We start from the raw sequence: 19101 nt of genomic DNA on the forward strand, positions 1-19101 counted from the left end.
TCTCGCCCTTCTGCACGTAAAATAAATATCTTTTCAGCGATTTTTTTGCAAATTCATTTTAACTGAGTAGTATAAAGAAAAGCTAAGAACAATTTGTGACTCTTACCTCTTAAATAGACGTCTGTATTACTGTCCAATTAACGGTTGATCATGAGTTTCCCAGTGCTTGGATGATCTTTGGTTCACTTGCAAGCGCTTTGCGCTTGGTTCACAAGGTATAAAGTATTTTTACACTGTAAAAATCACTACGGCTCAATTCCCTGCTTTACCATGGTTCAAGAGCGGTTTTCCTGTCAAAAGTATACCTAAAAACGGATTTTTTTTCTCATTTTCCTTCGCCGTAACTTTCTCAGTGCCGGAAAAGGCGTGCAGAAAATGCAAACTAATTAAATATTCATGTTAAATTCCCATAAGGTTCTAATTAACGTTAATTGTTCTCTCAAACTTCTTTGGCTAAACTTTGGATTTTGGTTTTAAGGAAATTGAAATAGAGCAAATATATTGTAGAATAAAGAAAAAAGAAGCAAAAAATTATTCAAAAGAAACCAAAAATAAAGAAAAAGATTATTTTAAAAACTGGAAGCTTGTACATCGGGATATAAATGAAAGCAAATCTCTTGTGCTATGAGTTAAACCTGTTACAAAACCTTAGTTTTTTAAAATTTATCTGGATTCGTCTGGACGGTGCTTTACTAAAAAGCAATCTTGCTTTTACATCCAACAAACTAAAAGGGATGGGTGGGGGGGGGGGGGGGTAATTAGCTAACGAAACAACTGCGTAATAGCAACTGCAAGTGCGTTAGAGGGCAAAAAAAAATGGTTTCTGAGCGTTCCACTCTTGGGACAGTTAAAAGTGAATAAAAACAGCAGCAATGACCACTTATTTTCCAATATGTACAAGTAATTTTAATAAGAATTCGTAAATATTTCTATCATTTCTTCTTTCATTCAGTACTTTGCTCACTAAAAATAAGAAAATTGAATTTCTAATTAATTAATGGGGATCGTTCTGTAGGATATTCTTGATTATTAGGAACATCCACTGAAGAATCCACATTGACGACGGAGGACCTGTTATAAAAGAAAAAAAGCTTTGCAAAAATTGATTTGATACACTTTACACAAGGCAAAAGGGAATATACAGCGACTATCAAAGAGCACGCGGGGAACTTAGCAACGACGACGGTTAAAAGGTCGATGTGGGTTTAATGAGCAAAACAACAACTTTGCACGTGCATCACGCTTTTTTGTACATTCCTTTTCCGTCACTGCACGAATGAAACGTGAAACTTCTTGACGTGGGTAAACACAGATTCTCTAGAACTGCTTTATCCCTTCAAGGTGATGTTACACGGGACGACATCACCTTTACTTTGCATGCTAACAACCTTATCATGGAGAGAGAGTTTCTTTGGTCGCCTTTGACATATCACGTGTTCTCAACGTATAAAATCTCAGCGCGCTCAAAAGTGCTGAGCATGCGTACTTAGGGAGTAATGTGAGAGGGCTTGTTTTGTTGACTTTTAAAGGCAATGTAAACAAACAACAATATCTTAAAATCTACTCATTAAATTTTGACGAAATTTGGCAGAAAAGCTGTTCATATCGCCCTTACTTCAATGGACGCCACAAAATAATTTTTGACCGGAGGAGTTTTGAGACACAATCAAGTTTTTCATAAGAGCAAGAGCTATTTTCTTTAAAAATGTAAAAAACTTAAGTTACAATTTGGTCTAGTTGTTTATTTAAAAATGAGGGTTACTAATTGTAAGTTGTGTGCAAATTCATAAGGAAACCTAATAACTGGTAGATTAGATAATTTAACGCTTGTTTTCAATCATTTATGTTGCCATGGCAACGATCCAAATCTCACTTTCAATCTAATAAATGTAATCTCTTATAAAAATATTTTGTCCGTGCGTATATTACGCTTTATACCTGTACCTATTTTCAAAAACAATATTCAAAAGTTCCAGCGAAGCTCCCTTTTTGCGAAAAATAGGAAACTTAAAAATCGGCCTCAACCTGGTCGAAGGCCCGATGGAAAGTATGCAAATTGAGCATATTCAAAACGCTCGTACGAAAAAACGAAAGCTAATCTATAGCTCATCTTTACAAGGTTGGAAAGAAACTTTGAGAATCGTGCAACAAACCTTGTAAAGATGAACTATAGATTAGCTTTCGTTTTTTCGTACGAGCGTTTTGAAAATGCCCTAATTTGCATAATTTCCATCGGGCCTTCGACCGAGTTGAGGCCGATTTTTAGCCTTCCTATTTTTCGCAAAAACGGAGCTTCGTTGGAACTTTTGAATATTGTTTTTGAAAATAGTTTACCAAAAGGGATTTTCTGATCTGGCGCCGGATTCTCGATATTAACAGACAACGGCTCTTAAAATGCCAAATTTCAGCTAGCCTGATTCTCAGACGGGAGAATCAGGCTCCCCTGATTCTTTCCACTCTCCCTCTCTCGGGAGAGGGAGGGAAGCGAAAGGGACCGCGAACGACCTCGGACGTCAGAGAACCAGGCTAGTTCTTAAGACGACATATTTTTTTCTGAAAATTTAATTTTTGCCCTTTCCAATGAGGTATAGCTTTATTTGGAACTGTGAATAACAACAGAGATATGATTTTTTAAAGTTGCATTTTCAAAAATACTTAAAATAAAGGAGGAAGACAATGACTTAAATCACTGGGTTCTTATATGCAGGTTTTTACTGTACCTTAAGCCGACATCAGACTACTGTCTGTAAAAAAGGACTGTCTTCATGAGAATAAGGTCTCCTTCACTGACCGCGAATTGCGAAGAGACTTTGCAGAAAGGCCTAAGACCTACTTGTCTCCTTCACAGCCGTTTATAGGCTCGTCACGCGTTGCGTGACGAGCCTAAAACGCGTTGCGTGACGAGTCTAAAAACGGTTGCGAAGAAGACTAAAGACCCATGAGATCCCACCACACCCCTCTCCCTCACACGAACACACAATTACACTTTTAAACCCACGGTAGTTTCCTGTCTCCCCAGATTTCGCTCTCTGCATAGGGCAAGATGGATGCTCACCCATTTTTTAAGGGAAAAGCCCCGGGGACGAGGTTGAAAATGAACGTTACGGCTCAGCGATTGTTAGTACAAAACATAAGAGATCGCCGACAGTCTAGAATAACACGCTGCTAAGAGCAATACAGTGGATGGGAGAATTCTTGAAGCATTACCTTAAACACCGGAAAGGGTTCAAAGCCCGTTTTCCCATCCATATAAAACCATAATATTCTTCTGCTTGATTAACTTCCTCTGTTGTCTGACACATATTGGAATCCAGGCTTTCTGGTAACCACAATGTCAAGAGGCCAGCGGTTATAGCCAGTACACCATAGATAAGCATTGGAAAGGTCACAGGGAGACCAGGTAATTGAGACTAACAGAAAACAAAAATTAAAAACAATTAATTGGAGAAGAGGGGTAAGAATGATTGACAGCGCAAATAGGTGGATGAAGTAATGAAAGTGTAAAGGACTATGAAGAAGGAAGGAATTTAAAGGAGGGAAAGAACGAATGCCTACCTCACTAAATATTTATTTGAATGAACAAACGAACAAACAAACGAACGAATGACTTGAATGAAAAATGAAAAACTAAAAATTAGCAAGGTAAGGTTAAATCCACGGGCATGATGACATGAGTGTTTCATTCTACTGACGGCGAGCAGTAGAAAGGGTAATTTTCTGCATACCGAAAAAAAAAACAAACAAACAAAGCGGCCCTTTTACTAATGCGGTCATTATTTACAAGGAATTACAGATTTTTTCAAGTTGCGGTACAATAAATGTTAAATTCATATGCTGATTTGCTTAATAATAATTGTTTAACTCATCAATTCTTAGAGTTTGAGTGAACTCCAGCCTTGCCTGGGAAACTGATTCTCGGGTTCCAGTAACGCTGAAAACAGCGTCTTTGAGAAAATAAACTATAGAATGAAGTGATGAGTGAATTACTAAAAGCGTGAGCAAATGACGACACTAAAAGCGGCTGTGTAGCAGACTAGCAAATGAATGAACGAGGATTAATTACCAGCATAACGACATAGGGTGCAGCAATGGAACCCACTCGAGCGAGTGTTGAACAACTGCCCAAGGCGAGATTTCTAAAAAGCACCAACGACAAAAAAAGGATCATTGTACGATTCTGGGTAAACTGACTACCTAACCCTCTCCTAAGCTAACATTTACACTTACTTCTCACTTAGGGCAAAATGTTGGCTTAGGGGAGGGGTAGGTGGGCAGTTTCCCAGAAACTTCATAATGATCCAAAACAACAGTGTTAGTACGTATCTATATACCCTGGGTACCAGAGGTTTTTCCCTCAACCAATTCCTGATAGTCTCGGGAGTTCCCAGGAGTACTCAACAAGATTTTACCCTGGGAGGCTCCGCCCCGCTGTCCAACTCCTTACCCCTTTACACACCATTTTCACAGAAAAGGCACCCCTTTCGTATACCTTCTATTGAAAAATGGTACCCTTTTGCCACACTAAGTAGAACGATGCATCCCTTTAAGCTGCTACAACTTCACCGTCTTTTAAATGTGAACAAATCACTAACCTAGGAAGTTTTCTTGCCATTTTCAAAGCCATCAGATTCCTCTGTTAGTCCGTTTAGGCCCTCTCTAGGACCGCAATGACAGAGTGTAATCCCTACCCCTTTCAGATACCTGAACCCTGAAAAAGGCTTCCCTTTGTGGCGGACCCTTCCTGTACAGGCCATTAGGCTGATTTAGCAACAGAACAGGAAAGTCATTTGACGACGGGAAGGAGCGCGGAAAGGACTAAACTCGACTTCCGGTGCCCAATTTGCCGCTCTGCCATTCGTCAAGCCAATTTTTTGATTTGCGCGCGCCGTCGTCAACTGACGTTACGTTCTGTTGCTGAATCAGCCTATTATAGGGAATACCCTCCCCCCCCCCCCCAACCGCGCCACAAACACACACACCCGGCGGGAGCTTTATCAAACCGTGAGCACCGTTTATTTCACCCTAGGTATTTCGAGAACGGTCTGGAGCCAGTCACCGCGAAGAAGTCGAGGTGACTATTCGCCGATATTCACGTCGCCTGATGCGACTATTGTTTTAGTATAATTACATTGATGATTATTCGAGAAAATAAAATTATTGATCAATTTCCGACTCCGAAACATCAGCAAATCTGGCTGCCATTTTGAAAACTGCTAGCCTTCAATGTTATATTCGCCGCGCGGTGATCATTGCGGGATAAAGCGAAGCTCCTAGCCAATCATAGCGCTCTATTTTCGATAATCATCGATGTGATTATACCAATACTTGAGAGCATATACTCAGTAATACAACAGAAGGACTAAAAACGAAAACAGGAAAGTGAAGAAATGAAAATAATTGAAAAAGAGGAGGGGAAAAATAACCTCACCTGATTGACGTAGGATACAATTCACTGGAGTAGAGGAACAATAGATTAAAGGAACAGTTTACAAAGAACCTTCCAAAGAGTGCCAACACTGTACTAGCTCGCTTCTGATCTGAAAAGGTCAAATAATGAAGGCGTTACTTTGCTGTTTTTCCAAGAGAATTAAAAGAGGGTTAGGAGCTTGAATAGTTTTGAGTACCCTGCAAGTAGAGGTTTCTCTCTTTCATGTCTTTAAGGGTATACGATGTCGTTCGCGTCGCGTGTCAGTCGTGTAGTTGGTTTGTTTATAAGCCCCAGGGGAAACATCCTTAAGAGAAAATATCAGTTTCTCCTGGGTCGTATAAAACAAACCAACTACGAGACTGACAAGCGACGCGAACGACTCCATTCGTACAAGTTAAAAGCCATGCAAGAGAGAAACCTCTGCTCGCAGAGTAAGTTTTGAGTTGAAAACTATTTTTGACGCTGGATTTCAATGTGGTCGCTTTCGCTTTGGCCACTATTATGCCATGCTTGTGAAAAACCTGGCTTGCCGGCTGTTTCGTTTTCCAGGAAAGGCAGCTTAAAGGAATTGAGCTTTCTTGCTTTATTATTCCTGTGGGGACATTAACCATCTTTCTAATTCTCCCACCCCTTCCCTTACTTTCTTACACTGAAACTCGTTCATACCCATAACTAATCGCTTACCCTTCAACTATAGGCTTATAAATTTTATTATTATTTATTATTAATTTTATTATTAAATATGACAATGGCGTAGTTTTGAATACTGTGGAACATTCCGGGAACACATTCTCTTGAGCTATTTAAGTGATTATTACCGACTTTCTTCTTGTAATATCAGCGCCTAATCAATCAGGGAAAGGCAGAACCCAGTTCTTGTTTATTTGTAACAAATAAATAAATAAATAACGATTTAGAGGTAGCACAACCACACAGTGGTTCTTTGTCTACCTGATTCCTGGTCGAATTGGAATTGAAAATGTTGGTTTTTACGGAAGAGGGAAAACCGGAGTACCCACACAAAAACCTCTTGGAGCAAGGGAGAGAACCAACAACAAACTCAACCCACATGTAGAGATATATAGGACAGCCCTGTTCAAATAGTATGAGGTGTCAGTCCTCTCTTCGCCCAGCCCGTTAAGGGGGGTGGGGAAACCTTTGGAAAACTTTCTCTCCCTCCCCCACCCCCCTTCTTCCCGATAGTTGTACCAACACTTACTGGCTGGAACAGCGAGAACAATTAGACAAAACACGCCACCGACAATCATACAAACAAAGTTAGGGATGCGACGACCAAACCTGAAAAACAAGGTTAAAACAAGAATATTAACAAAAAGTTACGGCGTAGCTAAGATATTCCAAGATCATAACGCCCAGCATTTCTTCTCCACATAAACGAAACAAGAGCACAGAAAAAGAAGGGAGTAGTATCACGATCCACAAGCAATGTTCTAAACTCTAAAAGCAAATGGTTTATTGTATTTAAAATTACTCTACTATTGAATAAGACTCTTTTTCAATAAGTGACACAGGCTGCTCGGAAGAAAAAATCCGAGTACTTTTATACAATTTGTACAATTTGCTGAAGATTTAGTTGAGAAAACATGATAAAAGATCAAAGCATTTTCCCTTTGGTGATCATTTAATCAATTCTCAAGTCCCTTACCCTTGTTGATGCCCGGATTTTGTTAGGAGAAAATTGGTGTTGATCCGCCTTGGGAGATAGAGGGTTAGGGTCTATATTCCTTAGCAACAGGGCTCCATACGCGTTGGGCACTATGTAATTTTACAGAAAATACCATAGTAAATGTATTTTTTCACAACTTACTTTTGTACAGTTATCCACATTATCAGGACACCTGGCACATCACCGATATACATGGCGGCCATGTTGAGATAAAAATTTCCTGGTAAATCTGTGATGTAGAACATGAAACCAAAAACAACTACCGCTGTAACTAACCTATATGCGAAAAAAGAGAGAAAGAAAAAACAAACATGATTAAACCTAGTTCCATTTAAGCCTGCGAGCAAGCTCTTCCAAAGATATGGCAGAACAGGAGAGAAAAAAAAAATAACAGCGTTCCAAACCAGTCTCAAAGTAAGTTGGACACAACAACGAACCACTCTAACGCGCGACGTTATAGAAGTCAGTAATGAGCAGGAATAGCTTCCCCAAATAAGTCTTACAATGTAGTTTGCGACAACACTGATGCAGTCGAACGGCGCGGCGACCTTATAGTAGCCATAGCATCGCAAAATCAGACTGACAATGTAGTGTTGATAGAAAACTGATGCAGTCTAACGCAACGACCATATAGTAGTCAGTAATGACCAGCAATAGCTTACCCAAATCAGTCTTAAAATGTTTATTGACACAACACTAATCCAGTCTAACGCGCAACATTAGAGAAGTCAGTGATAAGCAGCAATAGCTTCCCCAAATCAGTATTAAATTGTAGTTTGATACAACACCGACCCAATCTAACGCACGACCTTATAGAAGTCAGTGCTGAGCAGCAATAGCTTTCCAAACTAGTCTTACATTGTAGTTTGATACAAAACCAACCCGCTCTAACGCCCGACCTTATAGAAGTTGCTAATGAGCAGCAATAGCTTCCCCAAATCAGTCTTACATTGTAGTTTGACACAACACCGACCCACTCTAACGCGCGACCTTATAGAAGGCAGTAATGAGGAGCAATAGCTTCCCCAAATTAGTCTTACATTGTAGTTTGATACAACACCGACCAAGCCTAACGCGCGACCTTATAGAAGTCAGTAATGAGCAGCAATAACTTCCCCAAATCAATCTTACGTTGTAGTTTGACACAACACCGATCCACTCTAACGCGAGACCTTATAGAAGGCAGTAATGAGCAGCAATAACTTCCCCAAATCAATCTTACGTTGTAGTTTGACACAACACCGATCCAGTCTAACGCGACACCTTATAGAAGGCAGTAATGAGCAGCAATAGCTTCCCCAAATTCAGTCTCCATTGTAGTTTGATACAACACCCACCCATTCTAACGCGCGACCTTATAGAAGTCAGTGATGGGCAGCATTAGCTTCCCCAAATCAGTCTTATATTGTAGTCTGACACAACACCGATCCAGTCTAACGCGCGACCTTATAGAAGGCAGAAATGAGCAGCAATAGCTTCCCCAAATTCAGTCTCACATTGTAGTTTGATACAACACCCACCCATTCTAACGCGCGACCTTATAGAAGTCAGTGATGGGCAGCATTAGCATCCCCAAATCAGTCTTATATTGTAGTCTGACACAACACCGATCCAGTCTAACGCGCGACCTTATAGAAGTCAGTGATGGGCAGCATTAGCTTCCCCAGATCAGTCTTATCTTGTAGTTTGACACAACATCGATCCAGTCTAACGCGCCACTTTATAGTAGTCAGTAATGCGCAGAAATAGCTTCCCCAAATCAGTCTTACATTGTAGTTTGACAACGATCCAGTCTAACGCGCCGCCTTATAGTAGTAAGTAATGAGCAGCAATAGCATATAGCTTCCCCAAATCAGTCTTACAGTGTAGTTTGACACAACACCGACCTAGTTTAACGCGCAGCCCTGATTGGCTTATTCCAGATTCTCTACTTTCTGTTGATTACTTACCAGTTGAACCAAAAGATGAGCGTCCTTTTACGCATGCGTGGTGTTCTTAAGAGATCCAAAGGTGAGTGATTGACATTTCTTGACTGTGCATGTGGATTTGTTTCAGAGCGATGTAAACTCTCTAGCTGACTTCTCAACAGATCAGGATCTGTTGGTGTTGATCTCTTATTACTTGAAAATTTCATTAAAACTTTACAAGCCGCCTTGACGTGACCTTGTAAAACGAGCCAACGCGGGGACTCTGGAACAATACTAAAAGAACAGAAGTAATAACATGTTATTGAAGTCTTGAACACATTTAACGATGACGACTCTAGGCTTCGATCAGAAAATGGAACTTGAACGAGACTGAGAACATGCGAAAGCGCGCTCATTAGAAGTTACAATAGGTCCTGTTGTTTCACAAACATTGGATAGCGCTATCCACCAGGCCTCGGTTGTTCAAAGGCTGGATAGCGTTATCCGGCGGATACTATCCAGTGGATAGCCCAACTGGTTTCTGCAATACTTAGCCGCTTAAGAGTGATTTATCCAGTGGGTAGTGCTATCCAATGTTTGAACTGAGGCTAGATAAATTACTATCAAGCCTATAGGTATTCGGAAAACCACTAGACCTTTCGACGGTTTCTTCAACATTTGACATGGACTAGTTAGAGAAAATCTGTTGACACACCACTGGAAAGAGTGCCGTAAAATTAGTAAAATTATTAAATTTGACATTGATTCATCAAAGCGAGCGAAAACATAGCTCCTTCAAGTCGCGAATTTTTACGGACGTTTGTATGGTGTGGGGAGGGGGGGGGGGACAAACTTCCTCCCCACTATACAAAAGTCTGTTGATGAGCTATATCTTCGTTAGTTTTCAACAAATCCCTTTTAAAACTGGCATTTTTCAGCGAAGTTGACGAATTGCCCGTAACTTTTTCATGTCAAAAGTTGGAAATAATAAAAAAAAAACGTTGAAAGGTCGGCTGCGTTCTCCACTGCACCTGCACCTGCACCTAACTCGTAGTCATGGTGACCGTTTGGGCGCCACGGACCTAGCAACCCTTTCCCTCCATATGCAAGTGTATTTATCCAGTGGATAGCGTTATCCACCGTTTGAACAACTGGGGCTACGTCATTCTGGTACTCAAGGTGTACCAGGTTTATTGATGTCACCGTTTTGTACATCTATTTTCCTAACGTTTTCTTGTACATCATAAGGTTTCCCATCTCGCAAAGGGAGTTTAAGGTTTAAGCAGCGACGTTTTTCATCGACGCACGTCAACCGGAAGTGGACTTTTTGCTCTTGTGCCGTGATTTTCAACAAATTTTTAGGCAAATCGTCTCTATAAGAGTAAACACACTGAGCAACACAAATTTGGTAACGTCAAAAAGGCAAACTGAAAGAGAAAAAAGCACACTTGCTGTTGACGTGACGTTTTTGTCAAAAACGTCGCTAGATGTTGGAAAGGACGGGCCCAAAATGTCGTGGTGTCAACTAATGTCGTGTCCAGGTATCAGCGAAAGACAGAGTTGTATATGAGAACGAGATTAGGTCTTCTCATGAACTAACAATGTTGAGAGGAAGACGAGTCGGCATTTCACACTGTCAAACTTACAGGTACAAGAAAATGAACAGTGCAGGAGGGCAGCTTAACACAAGCAGAAGTCTTCGCCATTCCCGGATGTAGTAAGCAATCAATACTGCTCCATCTTCTCCAGGAAGCCAGAATATAAATGCGCACAAACCAACCATAGTGCGGTAATCACGGCCTACGATTTCCAGAATGTAGACATACTGAACAACGTAAAATCCCATCATAGAAAGCGCTGTTGCAAAACGGAGAAAAGTGAAGAGGACCAACGACTGGGCGTAAACGGAACCAAGGCCGAATGCTGTCTGAGAAATACATAATCAAATATGCGCTAACATTAGAAAGAAGGACACAGCTGCTTTAGGGCAGACGGGATGAAAATGAAGAGTACATACAAGGGCGGATCTAGGGGGAGGGTGCGCCCCCCTCCCCCCCTGAGATGACCTGCGGTTTTCTAATACAACTGGTATTCTGCGAAAAAAAAACTATGTGGTTTATTAGTGTTGAAGTAGAGCAAGAGACGGGTGCACCCCCTCCTAAAAAAAATCCTGGATCCGCCCCTGACATAGTGATTGGGAAAATCGCAAAGGGTTAGATATAGAGCACGCTTCTAAGCAATTTGCTGACTTGCAAATCTACAGTTCAACTTTGCACACTCTCTCGTTCTCTAAGGATACAGAGACGAAACCCGTGTAGGGCATTGTGACGAGAACTGTTTCCACGAAAAATTCCGAGGATGGTGAAATTATTTGATAGGAAGTACGGGTGGGTGGTTGTACACGAATTTCATTGGAAAAATTTGGTCAACCAATCAATTTTTTGGTCTCTTTCATCAGGCCTGATTGTGTACGTCGTGCTTATTTGGGTATAGAAGTCATCACTGTTTAAAAACATTGATTTTGTTATTAAAATTTGTATCGAGAGAAACGAAAGAATCTTTTGTTACAAAAACCAATGGGCTTCTGGGGAGCACACTTATATCAGTAAGTGACGTCAGCGTTAGTATCGCTACGGTTCTCCCCGCAGCACAAGTTAAGGGTCAAAAAAAGTTGTCCGTGAACGTTAAAAATGATAAAGTCACAAGTGATAGAAGGGAAGCGAAAAGTTGAGCGTAGCTCAACTTTTGTGTTAACGCGCTACCTTCCATACATTGCCTCTATTTTATTTACGCGCGTAAAATTTACATGCACACGCACGTGAATATTATGCAGCAGTGGAAATCCAGCCTTACCCTGGAGAAACGGGTGGGCTACCCCGTAGGAAGTTGATCCCATTATCACTTCTAGGAAATCATGATCACCTTTTGTATGACTACGTGGCAAACAAGTTTGTGTACCCGTACCGGCAGAGAGAAACGGTGTGTCCTCTTAAGGTCACAATTAAAACGAAAGCCCGGAATTTCCTGACGCTCGTGTCCGCGTGATACCATTCCACTTTACGCAGGTTTCACTGTGCTAGAAATAACTAATCATTTTGTATCTGGTCACCTCGCCACCAACGAAATCGCCACCAAGAATAGAACTTAGCTTAGAATTGTTTTGAACCTTCACGAACGGAGAATAAAACGTTCGACGCAAGGATCATCAATTAGGATCGACTTTAAATTCGAATAACCTTGACGACAAAGTAAAAATCTTAGGTAAGTAATCCTGGGTATCAAACTGTGTCAATTATTTCAGAGCTATTCGTTGGTGGCGAGTCGACTATCTTGGTGGCGAGATGACCGTAAACCATCATTTCTAGTTGTAGAATAACTTTAACGTAAGACCTACCACGAGAACTGAACAAATCAACATACAAAACCGCCGACCAAAGGCATCTGAGACAAATCCAAACAGAAAGGAACCAACCAACATTCCAGCCATAAAACCTGCATCCACATTAGCGGCGATGTAAGCTCTATCACAGATGAGATTGTACTAGAGAGAGAAAAAAAATGATCATTATTTCATCGTTCATTCTGAATGCACTACAATCCAATTACTAAGTGGCATCAAGGATAGAAAGACTTGATTGTTAAAATGTACAGCTGCGCAGCTGCAAAGTAATCCAGATTCTGGAATCCAGGAAATTAATATTATTGGTTGTGGAAACTGAAATCCTGGGCTTTGGCATCCAGAATTCAGCTCAAGAAATCAGGAAAATCCCACGAACAACTGGGATCCACTGTTCCAGATTCCACAGTCAAGGAGTCCAGAATCCAGTACCTCCATTCCAGAATCTAAGACTGCTTCCCACCCCGCCCCCCCCCCGATTTACCTTACATGGGCAAGTCGTTGACTATCACACATTAGTCTTCCTACCTCGGTGGATATAGTTGAGTAGTTTTGAATGAACTCATATTTTGTGCAGTTTTTACAGCATTTGTCCACATCACACGTGATGTCTGGTGTTGTACATTGGAACTTGGGTGTCCCAGATACAAAGATCACACTGGTTACCAGGAAAGCACTGGGTATGATCACAAAGGTGCAAGTCAGGAAGAAAAGAGCTTTCTGCCACGAACCAAATTCACCAACAGACTTCAAAACGTCATCAAACTCGAGGAGAGGGCCTTCACTTGACTCCGGAATTTCATACCTAAAATGAAATTAATAATTTTAATTCTAGTTTATGGTCAACTCGCTCTTTACTGACACCTCTATAAAATGAACACCTCACTAAAAAAAAACTTTTAGAGCTGGTTCATACCTTTCTTTGCTCCATTTAGTCCACTCTGTATGAGACAGAGATTATTCTAGACACATAGTGCCAGTCCCAAAGGTGTCCATTTTTTTTATCAGGGGTTTTAATGAAAATTGAAGTAGCCAGCAGTTATGAATAGAGTAACCAACTGTATCAACAAGGGGCCGTTAGTCCCCTTTTTCTAGCGGGGGGGGGGGGGGGGGGGGGGTGGGAGGAGGGGGTCTGGGGGCGTGCTACCTCAGAAAATTGTGAAATTTCAAAGCCCTAAAATGTGATTTTCGTTGTTCTGGGGACTAAATTGAGGACAAAAGAGGGTGTTTTTTTATTCAAAAAAAAGTAGCTTTCATTCAATTGAACGTTACACAATCAATTCCTACAAGCAATGAACAAATGATGAAAACTAGATAGCTTACTTTCGCATGTAAACAAATTCTGCGTAAAAATGTGAAAAGTTGACTGAAATATAGCGTTCACATGACTAAAGAATAAGGTTAAACCAGTGGGCCTTTATGAAAGCACGTCATAATTACGTTTTCATTCCGATTTTATGGTATTTTTTTTGTTTACAACGTTATTTAAACTAGTTGCTTCCCCTTTCTAGAAAAAAGTAGCAGATTTCTGTGAGCAAAGTAGCCGACGCCTTTTGTCCGCCGTTGTTGCTTATTGAAACCCCTGTTTAATATAGAGAGTTGCTTGCGCATTGTTTTTATTCTTTAGCTAGCAAGGTAAGCACATTTCACATTTTACTAATATGGACATGACTTGTATTAGTTTGATATTCTGCGCTTATTTTCATCTCTTTTAAAGGTAACAGACCTTTTTATCTTAAAAGTTTTGTTTCCCCATTTAAGACCATGTGATGGTACCCCAGAGAACTCAGGTTCTTTCAATTACCGGTAGCTCTTATGCATGTTTACATAAGACGAGTAAATTTCACTTCACAACCAAGTCTCATTTTCAAAATATAAAGTTGCGAAGTTTTACATAAATGAATTCCTCAGTCAGTACAGTTGAAAAGGATACCCACACACAAAGAGTGCAGGGGCAAAGAACTTTGTTTATAAACAATGCTTGGTGGTGAAACTTGCTTGTCAGACATAATCGCGCATAAGGGCCATTTCATCCTAGCAATGTGCAATCTGTAAATTGTTATTTATTAATACTTATAGATTTAAATAGATTATTAATACTAATAGATTTAAATAGATTATTAATACTTATTATTTTAAAAGAGTTGACCACACTTCTGTTTACCAATCCCTTCCCATTTTCTACTCAACATTGCATTGGTGATGGGGCTGGGTAAGTGTAGATTGACGGTTATAGGGTTGTTTCTGTTAATATAATTTACTGCCTTTGAGGACGGCAACTGTGAACTGAAAACATCACTTAACAAGTGAATTGGCACTGTTTCAAATTAAACTTCCTTTCAATTTCATGTAAGTTGTCAAATGTTGGCACAATTTTGGGGGGTTGAATTTGAAAGGACCACATCCAACCTACAACCTACCTACTCCAAAAAGCAGCCGCGTAAAATTAGGACGACTCATGTCACAGTTGTGTAACGACAGCTAAGAAATGTAAAAAAAGGGTGAAGCACAGCAAAGTTTTTGTTTTGCTAATATAAACCTATTGCTTTTTTTCATCTTTGTCGTCACCATCATGCAAAATTTTAAAACTACTTTAATATACATCCTAGCCAGCTGCATGTACATGCACACAAAATGTAATCAATGTTTCATGCAGTGTAATTCTGCAGTTAAGAAAATTAATTTCTGTTTCGATGTATGCAGCATGGCATTCATGTCAGAAACCCTACCCTATTTCAAATACCTTTAATAAAATTTCAGATCCGTCTCTTCCTAGAAGAACTCTGCTAACACTAAAAGTTCTTTGCACACTCTTAGTGGTGCATTATATACATGTAATGTAACAGCAAACATTACAGATCAAACCACCCATCAAGTGGTTACTTAATAGAGGCCTTGGCAAGTACAGTCTGAATTTTTCCTTCTCCTGTACAGTACATTATTTCGTAAAATTATAGTAAAATGATAAGAAGAGATGTAAGAGGAGATGGACAGGGCTGTCACCAAGTTATAAGCAGGGAATCAAACAGCTAAAAAAAATTGTTTTTGTTTTTTTTTCTTTTCTTTCCTGAGGGGGACATTGGGGTTTACAGTATTATGGTATTGTGCTTTTTGTTTTCAAGCAGTATTTTGGTAATTTAAATTTTTATGTGTATTGCAGTATCATCTAGCCCAATGGTATGCAGTTTATTCATCCTTTTGGCTGCCATACTCATTAAAAGAAGATCCTTAACAGTTTTATGGTACCATTTATTTGTGCTCTCCTGTCTAACACAGGTCATTTCAATATGCAGACATAATGGTATATGATTTCACTATTAATGTCCAATGGAATTGATGTGGCATCCAATGACTGGGCTTTTCAATCTGTGTACCAATAAATTCAATGTTTTCTAACAATCAGCTAAGGTTGATTTCTGGTGCATACATGCTTGAGATATATATATGTTACAGGTTAAAATTAAATTGAGGTTAAAATTTTATAACATAGGTTGTTTTCTCTTTGGTTTAAATTTTATTTTTTGTTTTTCAAAGCTCATCATCATAAACCATACCCAAAAAAAACAGGAAACAAAAATACAATCAAAACTCTTTAGCTTGTATGTTTTGTTTTCCCAATAGAGGTCTCAGGGGAATTTGACTCATAGTTTTATCAGAAATTATGCACACATATGCATGACAATAATCAGAAATTTGAAAGAAACAGTTCTCTGAGTATTATCACATAACGTACATAATGGGAAAACAAAACATACAATCTAAAGACGTCTATTGAACCACAACATAATTATATACTGGATGGATACAACTTACAGTGAACTTAAGCTAGGCATGACCGAAAATGCGGTATCAGTATTTCATAGATTTTCAAGTTGATATTTTGGTATTTACCAGTTTTTGTTACGGTATTGGGGTATTTGGTAGACTGCTTGCAGTCCGCCTTTTCTCTTAAAATCCGTCTAGTTCTTATCTCTTCCAGCACGATTGCAAACACGACGTTATTATTACAATAAGGGATTGAGACCAGATGAGAAAAGACGGACTGCTGACTCTTTTGTAGTAAACAAACCCTCTGTCAGCCCAGAAACGGAGTAACCAATTGGTCAATTGCACAGCTGTTGACAGATAATTGACCGGTCTGTGGTGAGATTGCAAGCAATAAAAATAGTCACGCGTCACAACCAACTGCAAACAATAGCAAACCAAGCAGTAATCTCAGTAATAAAACTTTTAAAGCTATCTTACAGAAGGAGACTGCTGTAAATTTCCTCAGGGAAACGAATTCAAGGCAATCCTACCGGATTAAAGAAAGTGTAATTTTTTCAGTTCTTTTTGTTCTATTTATAAATCGTTTCAAGTTACTCAGGTTTACTTGATTAATTAAATTACCTTGACAGCTTGGTTGTCCCCAGACAAAACGAAAGAGTCAGCAGTTTCTTATTTTTTCATCTCGGGCTTATGCCCTCTTTCTCGAGGCTCATGGCTTTGCCGCTCACGTCCTCAGCTTTCGCGTGCAGTAACTTTGCAAAGAAAAATAAGAGACTGCTCGCAGTCTAGGTATTTGGTACCCCCATGTCCATCTCTCCCTTTGAAAGTAACTGGGCATCATGCTCATCAGAGCTGGGAGAAATCTCTGGTCATCAGCCTTTAGTGACAACTATAATTTTGGTTGACCTGCACCATTCTAAACCTCTTATTTTATTGGTCACCTTTAATCTCGCCCCCAGTTGGGTTGGAAAAGGATGAGCAACAGGAACGAAAATGAATAAAAGAAAATCCTTTGAGAAAGTTAATTGCTTATAACCACAGTAGAAGATTATCTGGTTTGTGCGGGTTTTTCTCCACCGAAATGATTAGATATGCAAATTTTCAAAATTTCAACAAGTGAATGTAATAAAAACAAAAGTACATGTACAAGTTAAATATTGTACATGTTTTCTATTCTCTGTCGCTACACTCATATTTCTGTGATAAGTGTTCAATACCGAAAATTGAGCATTAGTCACAGAAAACGAAAGTGTTCGTAAACCACAAAACACGGTTCAATACTGTAGACATTTATATTTATATTTACAAGGCGTAAAAATATAATCAAAGATTTTTTTCTTAAATAACGTCCTTTAACTTGCCAGGCCAAATAAAAAATGATGTATAGTACACAAAATGCATATTCATTTGGAGTTGTCTTGCTTCAAACACATTACAAACGTGAAAGGGTAACCCTGTCACTGTTGTCAGTCGTTGTCAGTACTTAAGGCTTTCACGCATTATATAATCTACCGGGCAACTGGTATAAAAACTTTATAATCGGCCTGTAAACTGTAGGAACTTGTTTAACATACTGATTTCAACACATTTCCAACAAAAAAGGCGCAATTCATCGATCGTCACGCACATAAAAACCGGGCCGGTCGATGTATTACGCCGCGCACAATGTGGAATTGTGCAGCCAGTGTGGCTTAAGTTACCTGTTAGTGGTTCCATACGCATCTCTCTTTGCACTTTCTTCTTGGTCATATCGGTTTAACTTACAGGTTGTACCCTTAACACATTCATCCGGCGAAGATTCAGCCATGGAAGCCATTCACCGAAACAAATACAACATAAACAACATCAAACACGTAACTTGATCCCGCAGTGCACACACACTGTGTTGCTCAGCGGTAGAGAATTTCGCGCGCCTTTCGCGCGATTTCGCGTGTACTCCCACTCGCTATAGCTATGATTCTGGAAGCACGGTACTCTGGTTTCCTCGTCAGTGGAACCTGGATTCCGAATTCCAGATACAATATTAAGCGGGATTACGGATTCCTTGAGTTGAATTCCGGATAAAAACCTCAGGATTCCGGATTCCACGATAGTTTATTGCCCTTTCCGGAAATATTTCTTGTCATATTTCGCTTTTTGTACATTATTAGTCGCTGAGTGTATAAATGATTTCCTGGCTGTAACAATCAAACTTTCCTTTTTTGTTGAGACGCGGTGCTTGAACTAGCTAATGTCAGCCACAAAGTATTTTTTATTATTCATTGGGAAGCCAGTGGTTTCGCCCCGTAGTGAGTTTGCCCCCAGCTAGTTCGCCCCGTAAGAAATCGAGTTCCCTTCATATTAGCACATAGTGAATTACCTTCGTAAAGAGTTAACACCACAACTGGTATTCATTTATTGCTCTGTCGGCAAAAATCCACATTTTGTCCGATGACCGGAACTGATTGTAGGATGTCCATATAACAGCGGCAAACTGAAAGGTTTATGTCTCAGCGCGCGCGCACGAAATACAGTCGACTCCCGATAACTCGAACCCTCGCTAACTCGAACCTCGCGCTAACTCGAACCAAAATCGATTTCCCCTGGATTTCCGTCCTACTTTCACTGTAATTTTACCCGTAACTCGAACCCTCGACAACCCGAACTCCCGCTAACTCGAACCAATTTTCGTTTCCCCTCAGGTCATTTTCTATATAATTTTACCCTCGATAACTCGAACCATGTTTTGAGCCCTTAAAAAGTCGGGAAAAAAGCCGTCTATTGGCGTCCGAAACATTGAATTTTGGATTTCCTATTAACGTGTTGTAGGAGTATAGTTTACTAATGGAGGCTGATGTTGATTATCACAGGCTAACGTGAAACAGCTTCACTTCTCAAAACATTAAAACGCATGCTCTATTTAGGCTATGTTTTG

At 39.9% G+C, this 19101-nt stretch overlaps 1 protein-coding gene across 1 annotated transcript; it reads right to left on the reverse strand.

The window, feature by feature from the left end:
* Positions 1 to 896: 896 nt before the first annotated feature.
* On the reverse strand, positions 897 to 18030 carry LOC140951873 (organic cation transporter protein-like). The gene is made up of 11 exons (XM_073401242.1): positions 17888 to 18030; positions 12948 to 13224; positions 12417 to 12563; positions 10669 to 10949; positions 9065 to 9316; positions 7257 to 7391; positions 6648 to 6727; positions 5429 to 5537; positions 4064 to 4136; positions 3208 to 3410; positions 897 to 1071 (listed from the first exon to the last, which is right to left on the reverse strand). The coding sequence occupies exons 1-11, from the start codon at positions 18001 to 18003 to the stop codon at positions 987 to 989; spliced, it is 1758 nt and encodes a 585-aa protein (XP_073257343.1). The 5' UTR covers positions 18004 to 18030; the 3' UTR covers positions 897 to 986.
* Between the last annotated feature and the right edge of the window lie 1071 nt (positions 18031 to 19101).

Source organism: Porites lutea, chromosome 11 (assembly GCF_958299795.1).
Source record: "Porites lutea chromosome 11, jaPorLute2.1, whole genome shotgun sequence".
Lineage (NCBI taxonomy): Eukaryota > Metazoa > Cnidaria > Anthozoa > Scleractinia > Poritidae > Porites > Porites lutea.